The 20,047-nt window shown below is 40.4% G+C and overlaps 2 protein-coding genes across 2 annotated transcripts; both read left to right on the forward strand.

Annotated features, from left to right (window-relative positions):
- Positions 1-1,506: 1,506 nt before the first annotated feature.
- On the forward strand, positions 1,507-6,404 carry LOC134797496 (glyceraldehyde-3-phosphate dehydrogenase 2-like). The gene is made up of 2 exons (XM_063769737.1): positions 1,507-1,662; positions 5,188-6,404. Exon 2 carries the CDS (start codon positions 5,190-5,192, stop codon positions 6,186-6,188), a length of 999 nt encoding a protein of 332 aa, XP_063625807.1. The 5' UTR covers positions 1,507-1,662; positions 5,188-5,189; the 3' UTR covers positions 6,189-6,404.
- Positions 6,405-9,231: 2,827 nt separating this feature from the next.
- On the forward strand, positions 9,232-17,228 carry LOC134797497 (ralBP1-associated Eps domain-containing protein 1). Its single transcript, XM_063769738.1, has 5 exons — positions 9,232-9,582; positions 9,668-10,078; positions 11,665-11,821; positions 13,729-13,900; positions 15,028-17,228. The coding sequence occupies exons 1-5, from the start codon at positions 9,433-9,435 to the stop codon at positions 16,274-16,276; spliced, it is 2,139 nt and encodes a 712-aa protein (XP_063625808.1). The 5' UTR covers positions 9,232-9,432; the 3' UTR covers positions 16,277-17,228.
- Positions 17,229-20,047: the final 2,819 nt, after the last annotated feature.

Genomic DNA, 20,047 nt, shown 5'->3' on the forward strand with positions numbered 1-20,047 from the left:
TAGAGAAGAGAGACGTCAATTTTAAAAGTACCGCGTTTGTGCTCATGATAGGGATGGAAAAGATGTTTTAAAATTTCTTAATGGTAACACTGACAATGTTTTACGGTGGGGAATAAAAAAAAGTAAGACAAGACAAGGACAAACAATAATAGCGCTTTCGCTGCTACTCCTACTGAAAGATACATAAGACTATCCCGTTCGGTCATTTCCCTCCACCCCTCATGCCAGATCCCGTTATAAACTAGATTCATGGACGAGAGGCAAACCGCAATACGTTAGACACGATGGGATATTTCTCCTATCGTGTCTCACGTATTGCGGCGTCCCTCTCGTCAGTGACAAAATTCAGAAAGGTGTAACAAGCTCTTTAGTCATAATGGCGTTCTTATTTATTTGCAAATATTTTTTTGACATAGCAACCCAAATTTAAAAATAATCTACAAAGATTATGTACAAGCAGATGGCATGTGTGCGAGTTAGAACCCTAGCAAATTCATGTTAAAGTTGGTCAAGCAGATCTTGTCAGTAGAAAAAGGCGGCAAATTTGAAAAATGTATGCGCGAAAGGATATCGTCTCATAGAAAATATGAATTTCGTGCCTTTTTCTGCTGACAAGATTTGCTTGACCATCTATATATTAATATTAATATTAATATTATAGTTTATTGGACACACATATTTTTTATTATAATGGACATTAGTCACGTCTGTATCCCTATCTAATTCATAAATTGGAATGTGGTACGCCCCGCAGTAAAAACGAAATAAGCAATAGGTATGTATTTAATAAAATGATTTGTTAACAGAGCTTTTGTTACCGATTTACAGAGTTCATCTTTCAATTTCACCGCGATTTATCATTGTACTCTGTCAACCGACAAAGACCGATCTGTCGGTTAGTTACAATAAGATACAAATAGGTAAGTATTAATGTTTCAGATGTAAATCACTACTTTTGTATGAACATAGATGGTCAAGCAAATCTTGTCAGTAGAAAAAGGCGCGAAATTCAAATTTTCTATGAGACCGTATCCCTTCGCGCCTACATTTTTCAAATTTGCCGCCTTTTTCTACTGACAAGAACTGCTTGACCATCTATATTTGTAAATTCATTATGTCATGGCGTTTATAAATGACTGTTGTTGTTGTGTTGTTGTTGTTGTTGTTGTTGTTGTTGTTGTTGTTGTTGTTGTTGTTGTATATCGCTTAATATCTAAGAAATAATTAACTGCCGCGAACATCTAAATTCGAACATCGTTTATCTCCAATTATTTATCGACATTGCACTTTTGAAAAGACAGAGATAAAAACAGGCTATTCAGTTTTTGTTGTTGCCAGTAGGCCGCGTAGAGTCTGACAAAAAAGAGTAGAAATTAAAAAGTAGCAATACTGTAGTGCCGTCCCTTTCAAATCAATTTGTATAAGAGAACGGGACGTCACTACAGTATTGCCACTTTTTAATTTCTACTCTTTTTTATCAGACTATAATTCTTTTACTTCCCGCACCGTCTGTAATGACGTGTCTATTCTATGACTCATTGATCTTCTACATCGCTCCGCCTACGTTCTACGAGGACGTCCTTCGCCTGACATTTCTAAACTCCATCTTGTGAGCGGCATACGTGTTCAGTGTCACAGCCAAATTATCTAAACTTTATTCCGGTAAGTTAGTGCTTAATACAATGTAACTTGCTTCTGAATTCGCCATTACAATCTCATTATACAAGACTCCAACATTTAATTTGTTATATTGCTAGTTTTCGTGATTAATGTCACGTTTACATCATCAATTACAACCATTCTATTTAATGAATAATTATGATCCTTTACAATGTGTGCAGCTTAGCAAAAACTTAAGACGTTATTTTTAGTCAATCTAGAACATCTTTGGTTCATATTTAGTATGTTTTGTTGGTTAATTCGCCGCCAGCGAGTTTGACCTCTATGCGACCTTCTTGTGCCGGTAGTCATTCGCAGCGGTTTAAAGTCGTATGTTTATTTTCTACCCATTTTAAGTGAAACAATTCAAAATGACAGCGTCCAAGGACCAAGGTCATGGGCGGTCATGCTTAGAATATAATATCTTATTGTTTTGTTGTCTATATTAACCTCTATTATCAGTTTGTAATTTTGATAAGAGGTGATGAAACCGGATTGAAACTCAATATCTAATACATTGTAACATTTTAAAACATACGAATTTATTTTAATAAACACTTCTTTAATATAATCATTTCCATTAAACAATGTTTATCACTTTTGTATTTATTCTCTAAGAATATGGGTGGTATTCCATCTGTCCAATATCTTGGTCCAATGTCATTGCGTCTCACTCTCTTATAAAGCAAAATCTGAGACCAAATATACATTGGACAAAGAAATAGGACAGGTGGAATACCACCCTAAGCTATTTTTTTTTTTTTACTTTGTGTGACCTTATAGTTACTGAATGACCTTGTATAAAAAGGCTGTAGTACCTATATTATATATTTATAGTAAACAGTACTTTATTCGGATCTGCAGATTTATAAAATGTGTTAAAGAGTGTATAGGAATCTTCTTCTTTATATTTAAGAGCTTTGCTCTTGTCGGTGGAGCAATCTCCAACTCGTCTGGTCCTCTGCCAACTCCTTAACCTTCCGGTATGACATGACCAGAACCTTTTCTTTTATTTGGTTGAAATAATTTATTCTCGGTCTTCCTCTTCTTCTTATAGGAATATAAAGGATTATTAAATTTTTAAACATTTTCCTTGTTACTTTATGAACAGAGGTTGGGTAGGGTGAGCTATTTACCTCATAATTTGACATGTCTTATGTCATATTATAAGGCAAATAGCTCACCCTCGCTGACCTCTATTTATGAACAAGAGTTGAATTTCCTGGATCAACATCTTAGCACTACTACGACTAAATTTCAAAAGGGCTCTCCTAGAAACAAATAACTTTTTCTTAGTATTTATGAATATAAGAACCTATTGTGTAATATGCACACAATACATAACTGAACAACCACTCTCTTTTAGAAGCTGGATAAAACTGCACATATTCTTATTAGATTCCAATTAATCTAAATATATAAACGTGAAAGACCTGACTGACTGACTGACTGACTGACTGACTGACTTAAATCAACGCACAGCCCAAACCGCTGGGACTAGAAAGTCCAAATTTGGCAACTAGATTCCTTATAAGGTCTAGGGGTGCACTAAGAAAGGATTTTTCAAAATTCATCCCCTAAAGGAGTGAAATGGGGGTCCAAAGATTGTATGGGGAAACAAGATTAGTTAGAGTATTTTATTCCAAATTTCACAGGAGTATTCCTAAAGATAAATAAGTAAACACGTGTTTCAGGTTTTTTGAAAATTGAACCCCTAAGAGGGGGAAAAGTCCCCAATAGGGTTGATATCTCAAAATATCAATATGGGTATCGTTTTCATAGTATTTTGAGACGCTAATAACAAAAATGGCATCAAAATTAAAATTAACGTAGCCGAAGTGAACAATCATCCCCTGGTGGGGGTGCAATGGGGTTGAAATTTCAAAATATCAATATGGGTATCATTTCCATGGTTTTGTGGGACGCTAATTACAAAAATGGGATCAAAATTAAAATATAACGTAGCCGACGTGAACTATGGCCCCTGGTGGGGAATGCTAATTACGAAGATAGCGTAGACGGTTGTAACCAGGTTGTAACATACACGCTGATTTACAGCCACACGTGATCCAGACTTTTGAGAATGCAATCCCTTAAAGTAAATTTTTTGAGCTTCAAAATTATAAGATTACAAATACCTTCTCTTAAATATATAATCTAAATATATAAACGTGAAAGACCTGACTGACTGACTGACTGACTGACTGACTGACTTAAATCAACGCACAGTCCAAACCGCTGGGCCTAGAAAGTCCAAATTTGGCAAATAGATTCCTTATAAGGTCTAGGTGTGCACTAAGAAAGGATTTTTCAATATTCATCCCCTAAAGGAGTGAAATGGGGGTCCAAAGTTTGTATGGGGAAACAAGATAAGTTAGACTATTTTATTCCAAATTTCACAGGAGTATTCCTAAAGATAAATGAGTAAACACGTGTTTCAGGTTTTTGAACCCCTAAGAGATAGCATAGACGCTTGTAATATACACGCTGATTTACAGCCACACGTGATCCAGACTTTTGAGAATTCAATCCCATAAAGTAAATTTTTTGAGCTACAAAATTATAAGATTACAAATACCTTCTAATAATTGAACAGTACACAAACATCGTTTTTAAAATAATTATCATCTTAAACGGTTTGTTTACATTCAAAATACCTAAAACAAAAAACTCTCCTGCGCGTGCGAAGCCGCGGGCAAAAGCTAGTGAAGAATACAAACTCTGCTGATATTTTATAACATTTATTCAAATTAACAAAGTAAGTTGAAACAGCTTTCGGGTAGCCTTTGTTTTAGATAAAGTTTAATCCTTTCTATCAATTTTTAAGCCCGTCACAGACTGTGCGACAATATATAGGCACTTAGGCAGATACCGTCAGATATCTTAGAGTGAAGACTAAGACCACACACACCAACGATACCAAAATATATATCACTCTCTGTCTAGCACCTACATTGTGAGAGACGAAATATACCAAAATATATCGTAATATACCGAGCTAAAACATCGTAAGGTATCTTAAGATGCCTTGCGATAAGATATCGTAAGTTGCCGTATCTTACCGTATCTGCCGATATATTATCGCTTCGTCTGTGACGTGTTTAAAGTCCTCCCGTATCAGTGATGAATTGATGATAGATCCAATTGAATCAATTAATCAACATTATTAATGCAAGTAGTTTTCAGTAGTTTTTAAATGTCAGACGTTTATAGTTTTTATTACAATTTCTATTTACTAATAATAACTCTAAAAGCACTTGCAATTTTATGATTTATTATTAGACCAAAGCTATAGTCTATATAAATACTGAAAATTACAGGCTTGTATTCATTAAGCCATTTAGCCTGTAGTTAAATCATTTCATAAAATTCGTACTGTACAAAAATGCTTATGCTGAATTTACACAGTTAAGAAATATGATTCAAAATAGGGAAGCCGAACTAGAGCCTTTTGGGAATTCATTATTAACATTTCTTATTGTAGAATGGTTGAAAAAGCTATAATTTCTTTGTTTTTTTTTTTTGCAGCCATGTCGAAAATCGGTATCAACGGATTTGGCCGCATCGGTCGCCTGGTGCTCCGCGCCTCGATCGAGAAGGGCGCGTCCGTGGTCGCCATCAACGACCCCTTCATTGGCCTGGACTACATGGTCTACCTCTTCAAATACGACTCCACCCACGGTCGTTTCAAGGGCACCATTGAGGCTCAGGATGGCAACCTTATCGTCAACGGAAACAAAATCGCCGTGTTCTCTGAACGCGACCCCAAGGCCATTCCCTGGGGTAAGGCTGGCGCTGAATACGTCGTAGAATCCACCGGCGTCTTCACCACCACCGCTGCCGCTTCCGCTCACTTGGAGGGTGGCGCCAAGAAGGTCATCATCTCCGCCCCCAGCGCTGACGCACCCATGTTCGTCGTCGGAGTCAACCTTGACGCCTATGACCCCTCTGCCAAGGTCATCTCCAACGCTTCCTGCACCACCAACTGCCTCGCTCCCCTCGCCAAGGTCATCCATGACAACTTCGAGATTGTTGAGGGTCTGATGACCACCGTGCACGCCACCACCGCTACCCAGAAGACCGTCGACGGTCCCTCCGGCAAGCTGTGGCGTGATGGCCGTGGCGCGCAGCAGAACATCATTCCCGCCTCCACCGGCGCCGCTAAGGCCGTCGGCAAAGTCATTCCCACTCTTAATGGAAAGCTGACCGGTATGGCTTTCCGTGTCCCCGTCGCCAACGTGTCTGTTGTTGACTTGACCGTCCGCCTGGGCAAGCCCGCCAGCTACGACGCTATTAAGCAGAAGGTCAAGGAGGCCGCTGAAGGTCCCCTGAAGGGCATTCTCGGCTATACCGAGGACCAGGTTGTGTCCTCCGACTTTATCGGCGATACACACTCTTCCATCTTCGATGCCGCCGCCGGTATATCCCTCAATGACAACTTCGTCAAGCTGATCAGCTGGTACGACAATGAGTATGGCTACTCCAGCCGAGTCATTGATCTCATCAAGTACATCCAGACCAAGGATTAAATTTGTAGCTTTTAGAGATATATGTTACATGTCGAGATTATCGGCGCTTTTAATTTAAGTTTTAAATGAATGCAGTGATATAATCTAAATTATTATATTATGCTACTTTGACAGTAGCTCTGAATGTGTAATCTCTTGTGGTTTTGCATAAAACACGAAATATTTTATGTATGTAATATCAAAACACACTTTGAAATTAAAATGTTGATATAGATATGTATCGCAGTTTATTTTCGCTTCCACATCCCGCCATACATGTTGGTTAAGAGTCACATGAACCCGCCGCCAAAAAGAAAATAGTGAGTAGAAGTTTCATTATGTAAAATTTCTACTCTCCCTAATAATTATGTTACGTAAATCATGCCAATTTTAAGCATGTCGTTGTAAAATTAAACTCCGATTGCATAGGAGCGGCTTTGTGTCTCTTTAATCTTATGAGAGGTGAACGTTTGAACAAATAGTGTGGGTGATAGCATCATAATTGGATGCTTAGTACAGTGTAGGTTGGGTTGAGCTTTTGATGAATACTGTAACTAACTCGTAGGACTGGTACGGTACTCCTGATTGTATATGCAGTGTATGACACGCGAAGCAGATAATGATACCATGATTTCCATTAGTAGGTATTACGGGATTTACTGGCCAGCTACGCGTGATCCCTTCAGCTCCAGCGGGCCTACTTTCGTATTCAAAGTGGACTCTCAACCGGGGTGATGGGATTGATTTTGTAGGATAGAGACTTGTCGAAAGCCGGTGTTGTAGTGTAGTAAATGAAGCAAGTTGTTGTATGGAGACCCATGCATTAATTTCTCAGTCGATGAAATTTAGCTTGGTTATTGTATAGTATGAGCCGAGACTAACATTATAAATATCCAAAAAAAAACACTCCTAAGTTAGGTAAAAACACAAATCTGATTATATATTGAACCGAGTAATTCCTCAGTCCAAAATTATTTTACAAAATAAGTTATTTGTATCAGTATGTGATACTAGAAAAAAATCTAAAAGTTTCGTCAAACATGAGAATATTTTTTTATGATACTTCATTTTTTTGACGCTCATTTTCATCGGAAAATTGCTCTGTCATTTTTTTCTTCTTATATGATCTTAGAATATAATTTGGCGCAGTGGGTAAAAAAATCCAAAAAAAATGCGTATCGAAATGTATGCATTATAGAACTATTAAAAACTGAGAGTGGAAAATTTTTAGATTTTCATTTTGTAGGTATAAAACGGCAATAAAATGGCATTCCAGTGAAAAAATTAGACTGAGCAATTTTCCGGTCCAAGACACGCCAAAAAATTTTATTTTATTAATACTGGTATTTCTGCTGGGATATTTTTTTGATATTTCATATATTGTTGCAATACGTTACATGAATATGTCTGGTGAAGAAAGTTTGAACGGAGCATTTTTCCGTAAAAAGATATTAACGATTTAAAACTTTAGGTATTTACTTTAATTCTATTATTATTATTCTTTGGAAATTTATACAATACTTTTTATTTATTGATACTTTATCATACTGTAAAGTTTTTTCTGGCTGAGGAATTACTGCGGGGTCCACTACCTTTATTTACTACATTATTGCTCGAAGTAAAGGGTAGTTCAAAAAGAAGCATACAGTATTTTTTGTAAGTACGGTACTAAAGGCCGTTACCTTATTGGTCGGTCAAATTGTCTCTTTCTCGCTCTCACCTACAGCTGCGTCCTTAACGAACGTACGGCGCATCACTTTACACACGATCAAACAGGACTCTGACCGGACCAAGTTCGCGGTCCGGTACGTCCGTCTGTAAAGACTTATTTTGGAAATCAATTTTCTATGTACACCTCAAGCCCCCTCCAGACTATCCGCATGAATCGCGGGCGAAGCCGCAAACGCGAGTGTGGAGTCGATTTCGCTGTCTGCGAAAATCGACTACACACTCGCGTTCGCGGCTTCGCCCGCGATTCACGCGCATAGTCTGGAGGGGGCATCAGAGTTATATCCTCTAAGATGTACACATAAGGCCAAGCGCGAACCACGATTTTAATTTTTGCGACACGATTTTAGAATCGCGCTGTAATATATCGCAGAAAATTCACTGCGCGCACTGCGATGAAAAAGTCGACGATTTGTTCATTCTCAACATGGATTTTATGTATTATTCGCTTCTATTTTACTAGCTGCGAGGCTCTCGTATAGAATAGTGCAGTGCAGCAGCCAAAGTAGATTACTCTTTAGCACCACCCATAAAGTGGCTGAATGGTCTTAGTGTAGACATCTGTGGCCTATTTTATAAAGCTACAAGTTACAATTTAGAAGCGGAAGTCTCGTTCTAACACATAGGGTTAGAAAGAGACTTCCGCTTGTAAATTGTAACTTGTAGCTTTATAAAATAGGCCACTGATTGTACATATTTGTTTCTATTTTTAAAATATGTTTGCCATACGATTAAATAAATAAACATGGATTTTGTACCAGTCGTTTGTCATGAAACGTGTCTTTAATATGCGATCGCCGTATAACTTTAAGTATTTATACCACAAAGGTGATCTCCTTCTATTTCCATAATTAAATGGTCAACATCTAGCGTCTCATCTTGAGACTCCATCGGAGAAGCAGGTTCCGACATATTGAGGCTTGGAGAGCGAAGTGCCGACTGAGGTCCGGGGTGCGATTTTATTATCGCAGTGCGCGCAGGGCCATACAACTCCGTATGCTGCAATTCACTTTGCGACAATCGCGTCGCGAGCAGTCTCGGAAAAATGTGACAAATCACAATTTTTAAATCGCTGCGATTTTTTTGTCGCATATGCGCGCACTGCCATATAAACACATACGTTACATTTCTGCGACTAAATTATCGCGCGACAAAAAGTCGTGGTGCGCGCTTGGCCTAACTGGTACTAAAATCGATTTAATTTTTTTCAGGCTAGACTTATTCACTGAAATGTTGATTGTTTTGATTCCTATACTTTTTTATCCAGTATCAGGTAATGAAATAAAAACCGGTAATCGGTAATGCAACGCATCAAACTGACATCACTAATTATGATGGCCGCACGTCGTCCGTCGGCAGCTGTCACTGACAAATTCGTCTGCTTCGTGTAAATTTGTGTGATGAACGAGTTTAGATTTTTTTATTTATTGCATAAATATGGTCTACATTAACAGATAATGGATCGTTTGATTGCCTATTTTACTCTTAACTTAATAAATTGTGTATAAGCTATCTAAACGGTGTTGTTTTTGATATAATGGAGGATCTCAATTTGACAGAAACCGAAATGAGATATTTCGGTGATTTGTTTTTATGTTGTGACGAGGAATCCAATGGGAAAATACCAATTTTAAAAGCAACGGAACTATTTAGATCATCTAATGTACCTAACGATATCCTAAAACAGGTAATATATTCAATACTTTACACGTTTAGAATAATAATAGAATAATTGTGTGAAGCTACTATGGACACTTAATTATATGTTACAGATCATGGATATAAGCGTGGCACCTAGTAACTCAGCATCGCTGAATCATATGAACAGGAAACAGTTTTATTCTACTTTAAAATTAATAGCAGCTCATCAAACAAATGTAGCATTGAAGCCTGAACTTCTGTCCACTCCTCTGGATCTGCCCCTGCCAAGGTTTACATGGGCACTTAATTCCGAGGCTAGCGCAGATTTAATACAATTATCTAATTCACCTAAGGAACAACATATCCCTAAAAGAGAAAGGAATTTTACTAGCAACATTGGAGCATATGAACCCATAAGATTACAGTCAAATTTATCTGATAGTGATGTGCCACAAACGCTGTCTCATGATAACACGGAAGCTCTAAGCACTGACTCGGAAATGGAGTCTGAAACAATGTCACAGAGGTCAGACACACATGGGGTAAGTTGATTATTTCACAACTATTTTCTTACTTACTACTAACTTATTTCAGTTTTTTACTTGTCTGCGGGTTTGAGTCCACTGTTATAAAATTATTTACTTATAAACTGAAATAGATGTCATTATATGAAAGAAAAAGTGACCAAGGCCTCCAGTGCACAGGGCTGGAAACAAACCAGCAGCCTCTGCATTTACGGCAGATGCATATACCACTCAGTTTATAATTGAAATATTGCTACTTGAAATAATCATAATCATAATAGCCTTTATTGCCAAAACTAAAACAGTATTTCATTATATTTATAAACAAGTTTACTAAAAACTAACCCATTGGATTGTCCGGATTAGTGGTTGGTGTGTCTTGTGACACATAGGCATCTCCCAGCTGTTTCCATTCCTTTCTATTAATGGCTTTCCTGGTAATAAGTCGAATAAAAAATAATTACAAAATAATTTGATTTGTTTCCCAATAACAATCATTTATGATGACCAGCTTTAAAATTATTATTGACTTAACTGGAAATCTGTTGTTTATATGCATAAAAAAAAGTAAATAATGATCATCATTTTTATTTGTTTAGTTCCATGCAGAACAACATGTGCAATTATTAATTACCGTATAAACAAGAATGAATCACCTATTCAGCAAGCATGTCATTTGATGATTTATCTGCCTGACCTTGCAAACTGTTTATTGATTAACCAATGATGCATGATGAATTGTATTGATGCTTTGTCCTTGTTAAATAAATGGAGCATTTTCATATCAATTGTGAGGGCAGAAAAACATAGACTAGACACATAGCACTGATTGACTAGCATGTTATCTTTTAGCGGATTAGCAAAGTAATATTTTGGTTTTAATTAATATGGATTTCCGCAAAATAACATCTGAATCTATTCACTACACTTATAACAGTTTAAACCTCTTCCTTGCTTGTATTTAAATGTTACTGTACAATAGTTGAGACGCTTAACTTCAAACTTGGGTAAATCCATCTGTCTGATTATGCGATTTTGGTTTCAAGAAAAAGTAATAGGGTAGATATTTGCTCAGTTATTTCTGTAGATGTTTATATTATAAACCCATGAATGTAATATAATTTAACATGTGTGTGTGTAATAAGTCCCTAATTTGACCCACATTGGTATGCATATGAGCAGGGGAATCCCATGTTAAAAAATCATTGAATACTTGTGTTAATCAATCACTCTGAGTCTTATAAGTATTTAGTAAACATCAGTTTATTAAAACATGTTTATTCAATCACATAGATAGTATTTAATTAAAGTACTACCTACATCAATTACTATCATGGGCTACAATGCTGATCATGCATAAATCCTTATAACCATGACTAGTCATTTTAAATGATGTGCATTCATTATTTAAAAAATATTTCTGACACATCTGCAATATGCTTATAGCTTTTTTGTGCTACTGAATAGCAGATACCGAAAACAAAGCCATGATTTTTGAAATCCTGGAGCCTATGGATCCCATTACATTAAGTTGATAATTATTTGCATGGTGCTGCTAATTATATTTAGTAATCAAGTAATGGTAATTTCACTTATTTTTCTAGCGGCGAGGTAAAAACGGATCACCATGGAGCACAGCCAGTGAAAGTCCAACACCAACCAATAGTGTAGCAGAGCGGGTGCACCCAGTGTGGGAACATAGTGCCACGGGCCGTGGTGTGTGGCCCGCCAACACCGGCGAGGAACACACTAGGCTACTGGGTATGTCTCTCTCTAGTTGTTTAGGTACTCGTGTCTGAGAATAGCAACCAAATGCAAAATAAAATGGTTTTTTGTCAATATGAGTTACGACTACCATATCGCTTGCATATTGTTTGTTGATGATGATGATGAAAAAAATATATAATATTTTTATTGAAATTGATTTCTTAAGCTTAAGATTTTACATTTCAATGTTTTAGCTAAAAGAGAAAATGGCATGTGTGCATATAATTACTGATAAGTGATAACGCTATCTAATTGTATACACGCCTCACCTACATCATTGATAAAACGTCTAGTTAGTAATCTAGTTGACAAATATCAAAGCATCATGGAAGTCCTTCAAAAAATATTGACTGCAAGATACAAAATTGTCAAGTAATATATCAAGGACCACTTTATTTTAGAATTCTATCTGTAGTCTCACATTAGGACGTCAATGCGGTTTCTTAATTCTTATCATTTTTATTGCTTAACCGCTTAAATTTACAAAATACAAGGAAAACCACAGACTAAACCGATGTTGATCGGTTACACGGAGATTAGGAAGGTCACAAAACAGTCTGGATGCTAGATTAGGATTACTTGTTATGCTATGACGCATTGACAATACAGTCTGCATCGGAATTAGCTACACCATAACACATGTGCTTAACATTCTATATGCCTTATTATCTTAACAATAGAGTCGTTTTCAAAAGACATTTCGCTCGCTATTCTACGACGGCTGCATGAAATCCTACACCAAATTATCTTAATAATTATGAAAATTTTCCCATTAGATAATAATGTATAACTTTGTTTAGACAACTTTATATACCCTTTACCGTTTGAGAGACGTTATATACGTACTTAATTTTTGTTATGTGAATCAACCTTTGTTAAAATAGACCCAAGGGGTTACCGCGAACACCGAAGTTCACAATTACGTGTCTCTCACGTGGCGTAATTACGCCTTACTCGGAGTAAAGGCTCCGTCACATAGGCGCGTTTTGCGGGCGGCGCGTGAGCGGGGCGCGCCGCTTTTACATATAAAACGCTGACGGAACCTTAAAAGAGAAAGATGCCCGCAATTTGCGAACTTCGGTGTTCGCGGTAGGCCCTCTGGTTCCGGTACAGTTAATTATTGTTATGTTCGTTTCTCGTTATCTCGCTGCCTCTGATTCATCTAATCAAATTAGTACCTAATTGGCAGATAACGTGGAAAAAGCAGTAGTTGAAAACAGGCAATGTTTTGTTTGCATAAAAAATGTAACAGGATTATAATTTGTTTGCAGCGTTATTGTAAACTCCACTTATTGGGATTCTCTATGTCAACATTCAACAAGTATTGAGGCTATAAATGTTAAGTAATGTTGTTCGCCGTTGAATGATATTTGGATTGGTACCTAATCCTATTGCTAATTAAATAACAATTATTAAGACGCTTAGGTATCTACATATCTTCCAAACCCATTGAACCTTATTTAACCAGAAAACCTAGGTTCTCTCTTCAACTCTTTGGGTTTTCAAATTCAAACGTATCCAATTTAAAGATAAATTATTAATTTGTTCCACAGAACTGGATTAAGAATGATAAATAGACCTCGCATTTGGTGAACAAATAGGTAAACACTGATTTAAACTTCCAGGATTTTAAACACATTGTTGAATTATAAAACAGGTCTTAATTGCGTATATTTGAGTTTTTAAATTTACCTCCGACGTAAATTTAAAAAATAGGTATACGCGATGTCCCGTTTTATAATTTAATAATGTGAACAAATTGACACAATTACTTTTCCAACGGCCCGAAATTCTACCTACACTTTTACGTTAACTTATCTCCGCTCACATATATATTTAGGTTATATCATGACGTGAAACGTTTTCTATTCGTATTTTAATCTTGCCCTACTTGCTTGCAGGCACGGAGGAGGAATCATCCGACCGACATTCATCCGAAGAAGAGGGCGAGCCAGAAGGAGAAGAGGCGACGAGCGACGCGTGGAGCATCAGCAACGAACAAGCCCAGCATTATGCGGCACAGTTCGCGCAGCTGCGGCCCGAGCGCGGGCTGCTGTCCGGACACACTGCCAGGTGAGAGAGACGACACTCGTGCGAGAGGGACGGAGGGGGGACGAGCGACGCGTGGAGCATCAGCAACGAACAAGCCCAGCATTATGCGGCACAGTTCGCGCAGCTGCGGCCCGAGCGCGGGCTGCTGTCCGGACACACTGCCAGGTGAGAGAGACGACACTCGTGCGAGAGGGACGGAGGGGGGACGAGCGACGCGTGGAGCATCAGCAACGAACAAGCCCAGCATTATGCGGCACAGTTCGCGCAGCTGCGGCCCGAGCGCGGGCTGCTGTCCGGACACACTGCCAGGTGAGAGAGACGACACTCGTGCGAGAGGGACGGAGGGGCGACGAGCGACGCGTGGAGCATCAGCAACGAACAAGCCCAGCATTATGCGGCACAGTTCGCGCAGCTGCGGCCCGAGCGCGGGCTGCTGTCCGGACACACTGCCAGGTGAGAGAGACGACACTCGTGCGAGAGGGACGGAGGGGGGACGAGCGACGCGTGGAGCATCAGCAACGAACAAGCCCAGCATTATGCGGCACAGTTCGCGCAGCTGCGGCCCGAGCGCGGGCTGCTGTCCGGACACACTGCCAGGTGAGAGAGACGACACTCGTGCGAGAGGGACGGAGGGGGGACGAGCGACGCGTGGAGCATCAGCAACGAACAAGCCCAGCATTATGCGGCACAGTTCGCGCAGCTGCGGCCCGAGCGCGGGCTGCTGTCCGGACACACTGCCAGGTGAGGGAGACGACACTCGTGCGAGAGGGACAGCATAAGCGACGAGCGCGGGCTGCTGTGTGGCCCCACTGCTAGGTGAAAGAGACGTCACCCGTGCGAGAGGGACAGCATCAATAACGAGCAGGCGCAGCATTAGGCTGCGCAGTTCGCGCAGCCGCGGTGTGCCAGGTGAGAGAGACAACACTCGTCTGACAGGGAATGAAAGGAGAGAGGACGAGTGACACGTGAAGCATCAGCAATGAAAAGGCGCAGTATTTAGCCTCAAAGCGCTTTCACATAACATAGGTGAACGATGTTAAAATGTGATTCGATTTTGGTGTTTAGTGGTGGGCAATAGAGATGCGTGATGCTTCCAGTCCTTATGTAATGGTTGCTATTTGCAAACTTTTTTGTTTTCTTTTCCCCAGATTGTTCTTCGAAAAATCCCGACTATCGGTGCCGGACCTACGCAAGATATGGCAGCTGTCCGACATCAACAAGGACGGCATGCTCTCCTTAGAAGAGTTCAGCATCGCCATGCACCTTATAGTCCTGCGGCGCGCCGGAGCGCCCGTCCCCTCCACCCTGCCCCCCGCCCTGGCCCCCAAAGGGGACCCCAGGTATTCCCAACCCACTACAGACCTAGTAGACCTAGGGGCCGACATGTTCGGGTCAGGGACCTCCGCCGATTTCAACTTCGCGCCTAAAACTGAAGCGCCCGATCCGTACGAAGCGAAATCGAAACCCGACGACCGCGGGCCCTCCCTCACCCCGCCGAAGCCCGATCCGCAAGTCAACAATAAAGAGTGGACGAAGTTCGTCGACTCGCCGACTTCGAGTGTCTCAAGCCCCGGGCCTAAGCCGGTAAACTTCGACTTTCACAAGTCCGCCCTAGAGCGGGACCCGAAGATTTATCACCCGGTAGCGTTGAGAGTGACTCCGGATGTGACGGTACCTCACGGGGAGGAGCTCCGGTCGAGCACTTCACCGAGGCGAGACGACTTCGCCCACGCCTTCGAGCTGGCCAGCCCGAAGCGGCTAAATCCGCCGGCCGAACCCGCGCCCAACGGGGCGCCGCAAGAAATCAAATCGATCCAACGCCCGCAGCCGAAGAAGCCTTTAAAAAGCGCCGGAGCTCTACCTCCACCGCCAGCGCGGGAGTCCTCAGTGCACGCGGACGACGGGCCCGCTTCTTTACAGTACGCGCCGAAGAAGGAGCCGCCGCCGCCGCCGCCGCCGCGGCCGCTGCGCAACCACGCCCGCTCCAGCTCGCTCGACCTCAACCGCTTCAAGGCCGCGCCCCAGCCCGCCCCCCCGCCGCCGCCGCGCATGTCGCCCTCCGCCGCCTCCCCGCCGCCGCCGCGCCGCCTCGTCAACCAGCGCAGCGAGGGCGAGCCCGCCTTCCCGCCCGACGCCTTCGCCCCGAGGGGGGACTACGACGGCGAGGGCTTCGGGTACAATAGGGAGGACGCGCCGAAGATGCACGGCGCGTTCGAGGTGTACCGGAAACCCAGTCGCGAGGGCTCGGCGGGCGCGGAGGAGCCGAGCGTGCGAGCGCTGCAGGAGCAGAACGCGGTGCTGCACCGCGTGTGCCGCGCGCTGTGCGCCGAGCTGGCCGACGTGGCTCGCGAGCGCGAGCAGCTGCGGGCGCGCCTGCAGCCGCGCGACGCCGTGTAGCCTCGCGCCACCCCGGCGGCGACACCCCTGACCTGGGCGATTGCAGAGCCGCGAGACCGACGTACGTTGCTAATTTACCGTTAATAATATATTCCTAATTCGAAGTACACGTAGTCTGTGGGGTAAATTTGGACTGTACATCCTTAAGTCACTAATTGGGCGCCGATTGGTGATTATCGCTAAAAATTATATGCTTAAGGTCGGTGCACACCGACTACAAGTGGTGTGCCGTCTCTTATAATGATCCGTGCACGACTACGCACAGTCACACACGCATCCAGTATGCATGCGGTCTGTTTTGAATGTTATCTTTGGTATAGATATACATAAGTTCAGCGTAAGAAGTCCCGAAGCCATAAAGATTACGCTTACATCGCCTACTGCTTATGGATCGTTTTTAAAACATGATTGGCTGAAAAAGGTCAATAGTCCTGGCTAGCTACCTATCCTGTTTTAAGATTATACACGTTTCAAAGTGAACTTTAAAGGGCCATCACAATAGATCACTGCTTCGTCCACGTGGCACTCAAAGGCCCGCAACACTCCAATAATAATACACGTTTTAAAATTGCCTAGTTTTAATAAATATTTCATGTATTATAAAGGGCCAATTTCTACATATTTTTTTACGATACCTGCGTTTGATCGATACGTATTTATATTGCTACTTTGAATCTGAACGCTTGAATACTTTTATAATAATATTTAAAGGACATTTTATAACAAGATAGGTGGCCCGGCGAGCGATCGAAAACCCTGGTGCGAAGAAGAGTTATTATGTATTTACCATGATTTATTAATTCAATCATTTTGTATTATTTGACGTATGTAATCTCAATGAACAATGGGAATATTTTTACATATTTTACTTATTGTATCCCAGTCACGTTTATCGATATAGTGTAAAATATCGATAATTTAGAATAGTTTTTCGTTATCTGAACGAGACAAATCAAAATTGATTCCATTCCTAATTATTAAAAAATTGTATAGCGGCGATAATCGATCAATATTCGATTACTTTTTGAACAATATATCGGCGAATTTTACCCGATACTCATTTGTTTCGGCATGTAAGGAGCTTTAAGAGGCTGTATACTTGAATCACACATTATTCTCCATTTTTAAATAAGTCCCCTATAGTATAAATTATGTTAATAAATATTTATGGATATTTTGTACTCTGGCGGCTTATAATAACCTCAAAAGTAAAAATTATCCTTTACTAAGGGTTCCCCCACATATGTCGACGCGGAATCGGCAAAATAAGATAGGAAAAAGCTTTATGTCTGCGCAATAAGAGCGAAATAGTCGTCGTTCGGCTCGGCTCGCATCGGCTGGCGCCTGCCGTCGACGGCTTTTTCGCTCTTATTGCGCGGACATAATGCTTTTTCCTATCGGCTTTTGCCGAATGCGCGTCGATATATCTGGGGAAACCCTTACCTAGTAATTATTAAGTATGTATGGTACGTGTCATCATTATTAGTCACAAACTTAACGTCAGTATATGTGACACCCACGGGAAAAGGTACCTTATGGCAGCTGGCGCTTACGTCGCATAACACCGCAATATTATTAGAGCGGCGTTAATAATAGCCTAAGCGCCAACCGCCATGCCCATAAGGTACCTCTACCCGTGGGACGTCACAGATGTTTTATTTTATACATCGCTTAGTGTTCACTTGTAATTGCATTTAGACTTAATACATTTCATTGCATGTCCAGTTTATGTATATGTATACCATACAGTTCGCACACGAGGCCCGAGAAAGTAAAATGAAGCTCCTGAGCGCTTTTCAGGCAACGAATCCTCGGTTTTCGTGCTCGAACTGTTTAATACCGCCACTGTTTAATACGAACATTCTATTAGAATATCCGCACTTATGGTATACATGCGATTTAAGAATGATTTTTAGTTTACCATTTGTCAAATTACCATAGCTTAGATATTTTGTCTTAACAAAGTAAGATTCTTCTTATTTATTCTGTGTAAGATCCTATCCATGTTACAGTTGACTAACAATTCTCTAGAGCTTATTACAAATATATAAGGCCTATTATGGTCATTTTATTGTAATGGGCTTAATACAGCAGCAGTGAAAAACATGTATGAAAAGTTATATGGAATGTACACGGTTTTCCTATCTGTATTTAATACGTAAGGCAAACCACGGCGACGGAAGTAACTGGGCCTTTTACTACTCCGTCACATGTCACATGTAAGGCCAATGTGTCATAGGGACTAGCGTTTTTCTCGAACAACGAACAACATTGATAATTTCGTCGACAAAGCAGCGATTGCTTTTAATTTCAGCAATCAAAAGTAAATGGTTTTTTTCCTATGATTGAAAATCAAAGAAAAATACGCTCGAGGACGGAATAGCCCACATTGACCTTATCTAAAACTAATAATATAATATTATACAAATATACAACTACCCCACCTTGCTGGGTTAAAATGATATGTCGGTAAAATGTTCAGTTATTTCGGACTTCCAGGCGGCTTAGCACGGTCGCGTTTTTATCCCTTGTCACCATACCTGTCACGTTCTAACAAGTATGTAAGCGCGAAAGGGACGCGCATAGTGATAGTCGATAAAAATGGAACCGTGCTGAGCCCGCAGTGCAATGAGGTTTAGTGGTCAAGCAAAATGTTGTTCTGTAGTTTTAAGCGACTTAATTATTACTTGTTTACACTTATTATTAAATCTTAAACCGTTTGCGGAGTTCCGATAGGAATCTTGAATATTAACGACAAGAAAACTATGTAAATGCAAATTTATTTGCAAATTTTACACAAAAATACTATGTTAAATAACACAGACTATTCAAATTTGGTTTTTATACGAAATTAAGTATGTACTTTAACCTTTTAACCGCCAGAAATTATTGATCGAGCGTGCTCGTGGCGCCACCGACAGTAAATGTACCACGCAGAGTAAGGTTGGCATAGTTACGGGAGTTATAAATGTGCTGTAAAAACCAAATCAGATCTTTGTCTTATTTATCAGACTGTGGCCAAATGAGCTGGATATGTAATGTCTTATATATCAGACTCTGGCGGTTAAAGGGTTAGATTTTATTGTTGTTTAAGATAAGTAATAAAATCATATCCATACCAGATACGAGTAAAAGATTAATAAAGATTGCTATATTCATACGAAGTTGCCTTCCTCTGGCATAGAGTTAATTCAAGCAATTCTAAATGTCCCAGCGCCACATAAGCTCTTTGTTTTGGTGGAAAAACAACTTAGTATTGATTAGCAGTCTTTTAATTTACTAATCTCAATGGAATGATCGCCAAACTATAGAGAAATATAAGTAAAGAAAGAGTGGTAACTCCATACAACAGTTTTCTTAGCAAAACGCGTTATTTCGTAGTCGACATCTAACGTGAAGTAGTGGAATTGTCAGTACCGCTACTTTGACACCTGCCCCTATTTCACCAAGTACGATAGGTACGACAATTGTCAAAAAATGACAGACCTGTTTCACCACACCGACATTTGTCAGTGACACATGTCGAGTGACAATTGACAAGTGATAGGTGACAATTTCGTAAATTGTTTTGTATAGAATTTCATATAAACATGACAGGTATTTTGGTACAATTGTCCGTCTTAAATTTAATGACAATTATTTTGTGAAACAAGGGTAATTTTTACTAGTCAATATATTTGTCAATTCTTGACAAGAGATCGTTAGTTGCTTTCAATGTGCCGTGTTGTCATCACTAACATGATATTGATTGAGATCCCAACCCGATCTAAT

Source organism: Cydia splendana, chromosome 15 (assembly GCF_910591565.1).
Source record: "Cydia splendana chromosome 15, ilCydSple1.2, whole genome shotgun sequence".
In the NCBI taxonomy this organism is placed as follows: Eukaryota; Metazoa; Arthropoda; class Insecta; order Lepidoptera; family Tortricidae; genus Cydia; species Cydia splendana.

What these genes read in the sequence shown, in the direction of transcription:
- LOC134797497 (XM_063769738.1), top strand. Translation starts at nt 9,433, where the DNA reads ATGGAGGATCTCAATTTGACAGAAACCGAAATGAGATATTTCGGTGAT. An exon ending in CTAACGATATCCTAAAACAG is followed by an intron (nt 9,583 to 9,667) that starts GTAATATATTCA and finishes TATATGTTACAG; the next exon opens with ATCATGGATATAAGCGTGGC. An exon ending in GGAACACACTAGGCTACTGG is followed by an intron (nt 11,822 to 13,728) that starts GTATGTCTCTCT and finishes ACTTGCTTGCAG; the next exon opens with GCACGGAGGAGGAATCATCC.
- LOC134797496 (XM_063769737.1), top strand. Translation starts at nt 5,190, where the DNA reads ATGTCGAAAATCGGTATCAACGGATTTGGCCGCATCGGTCGCCTGGTG.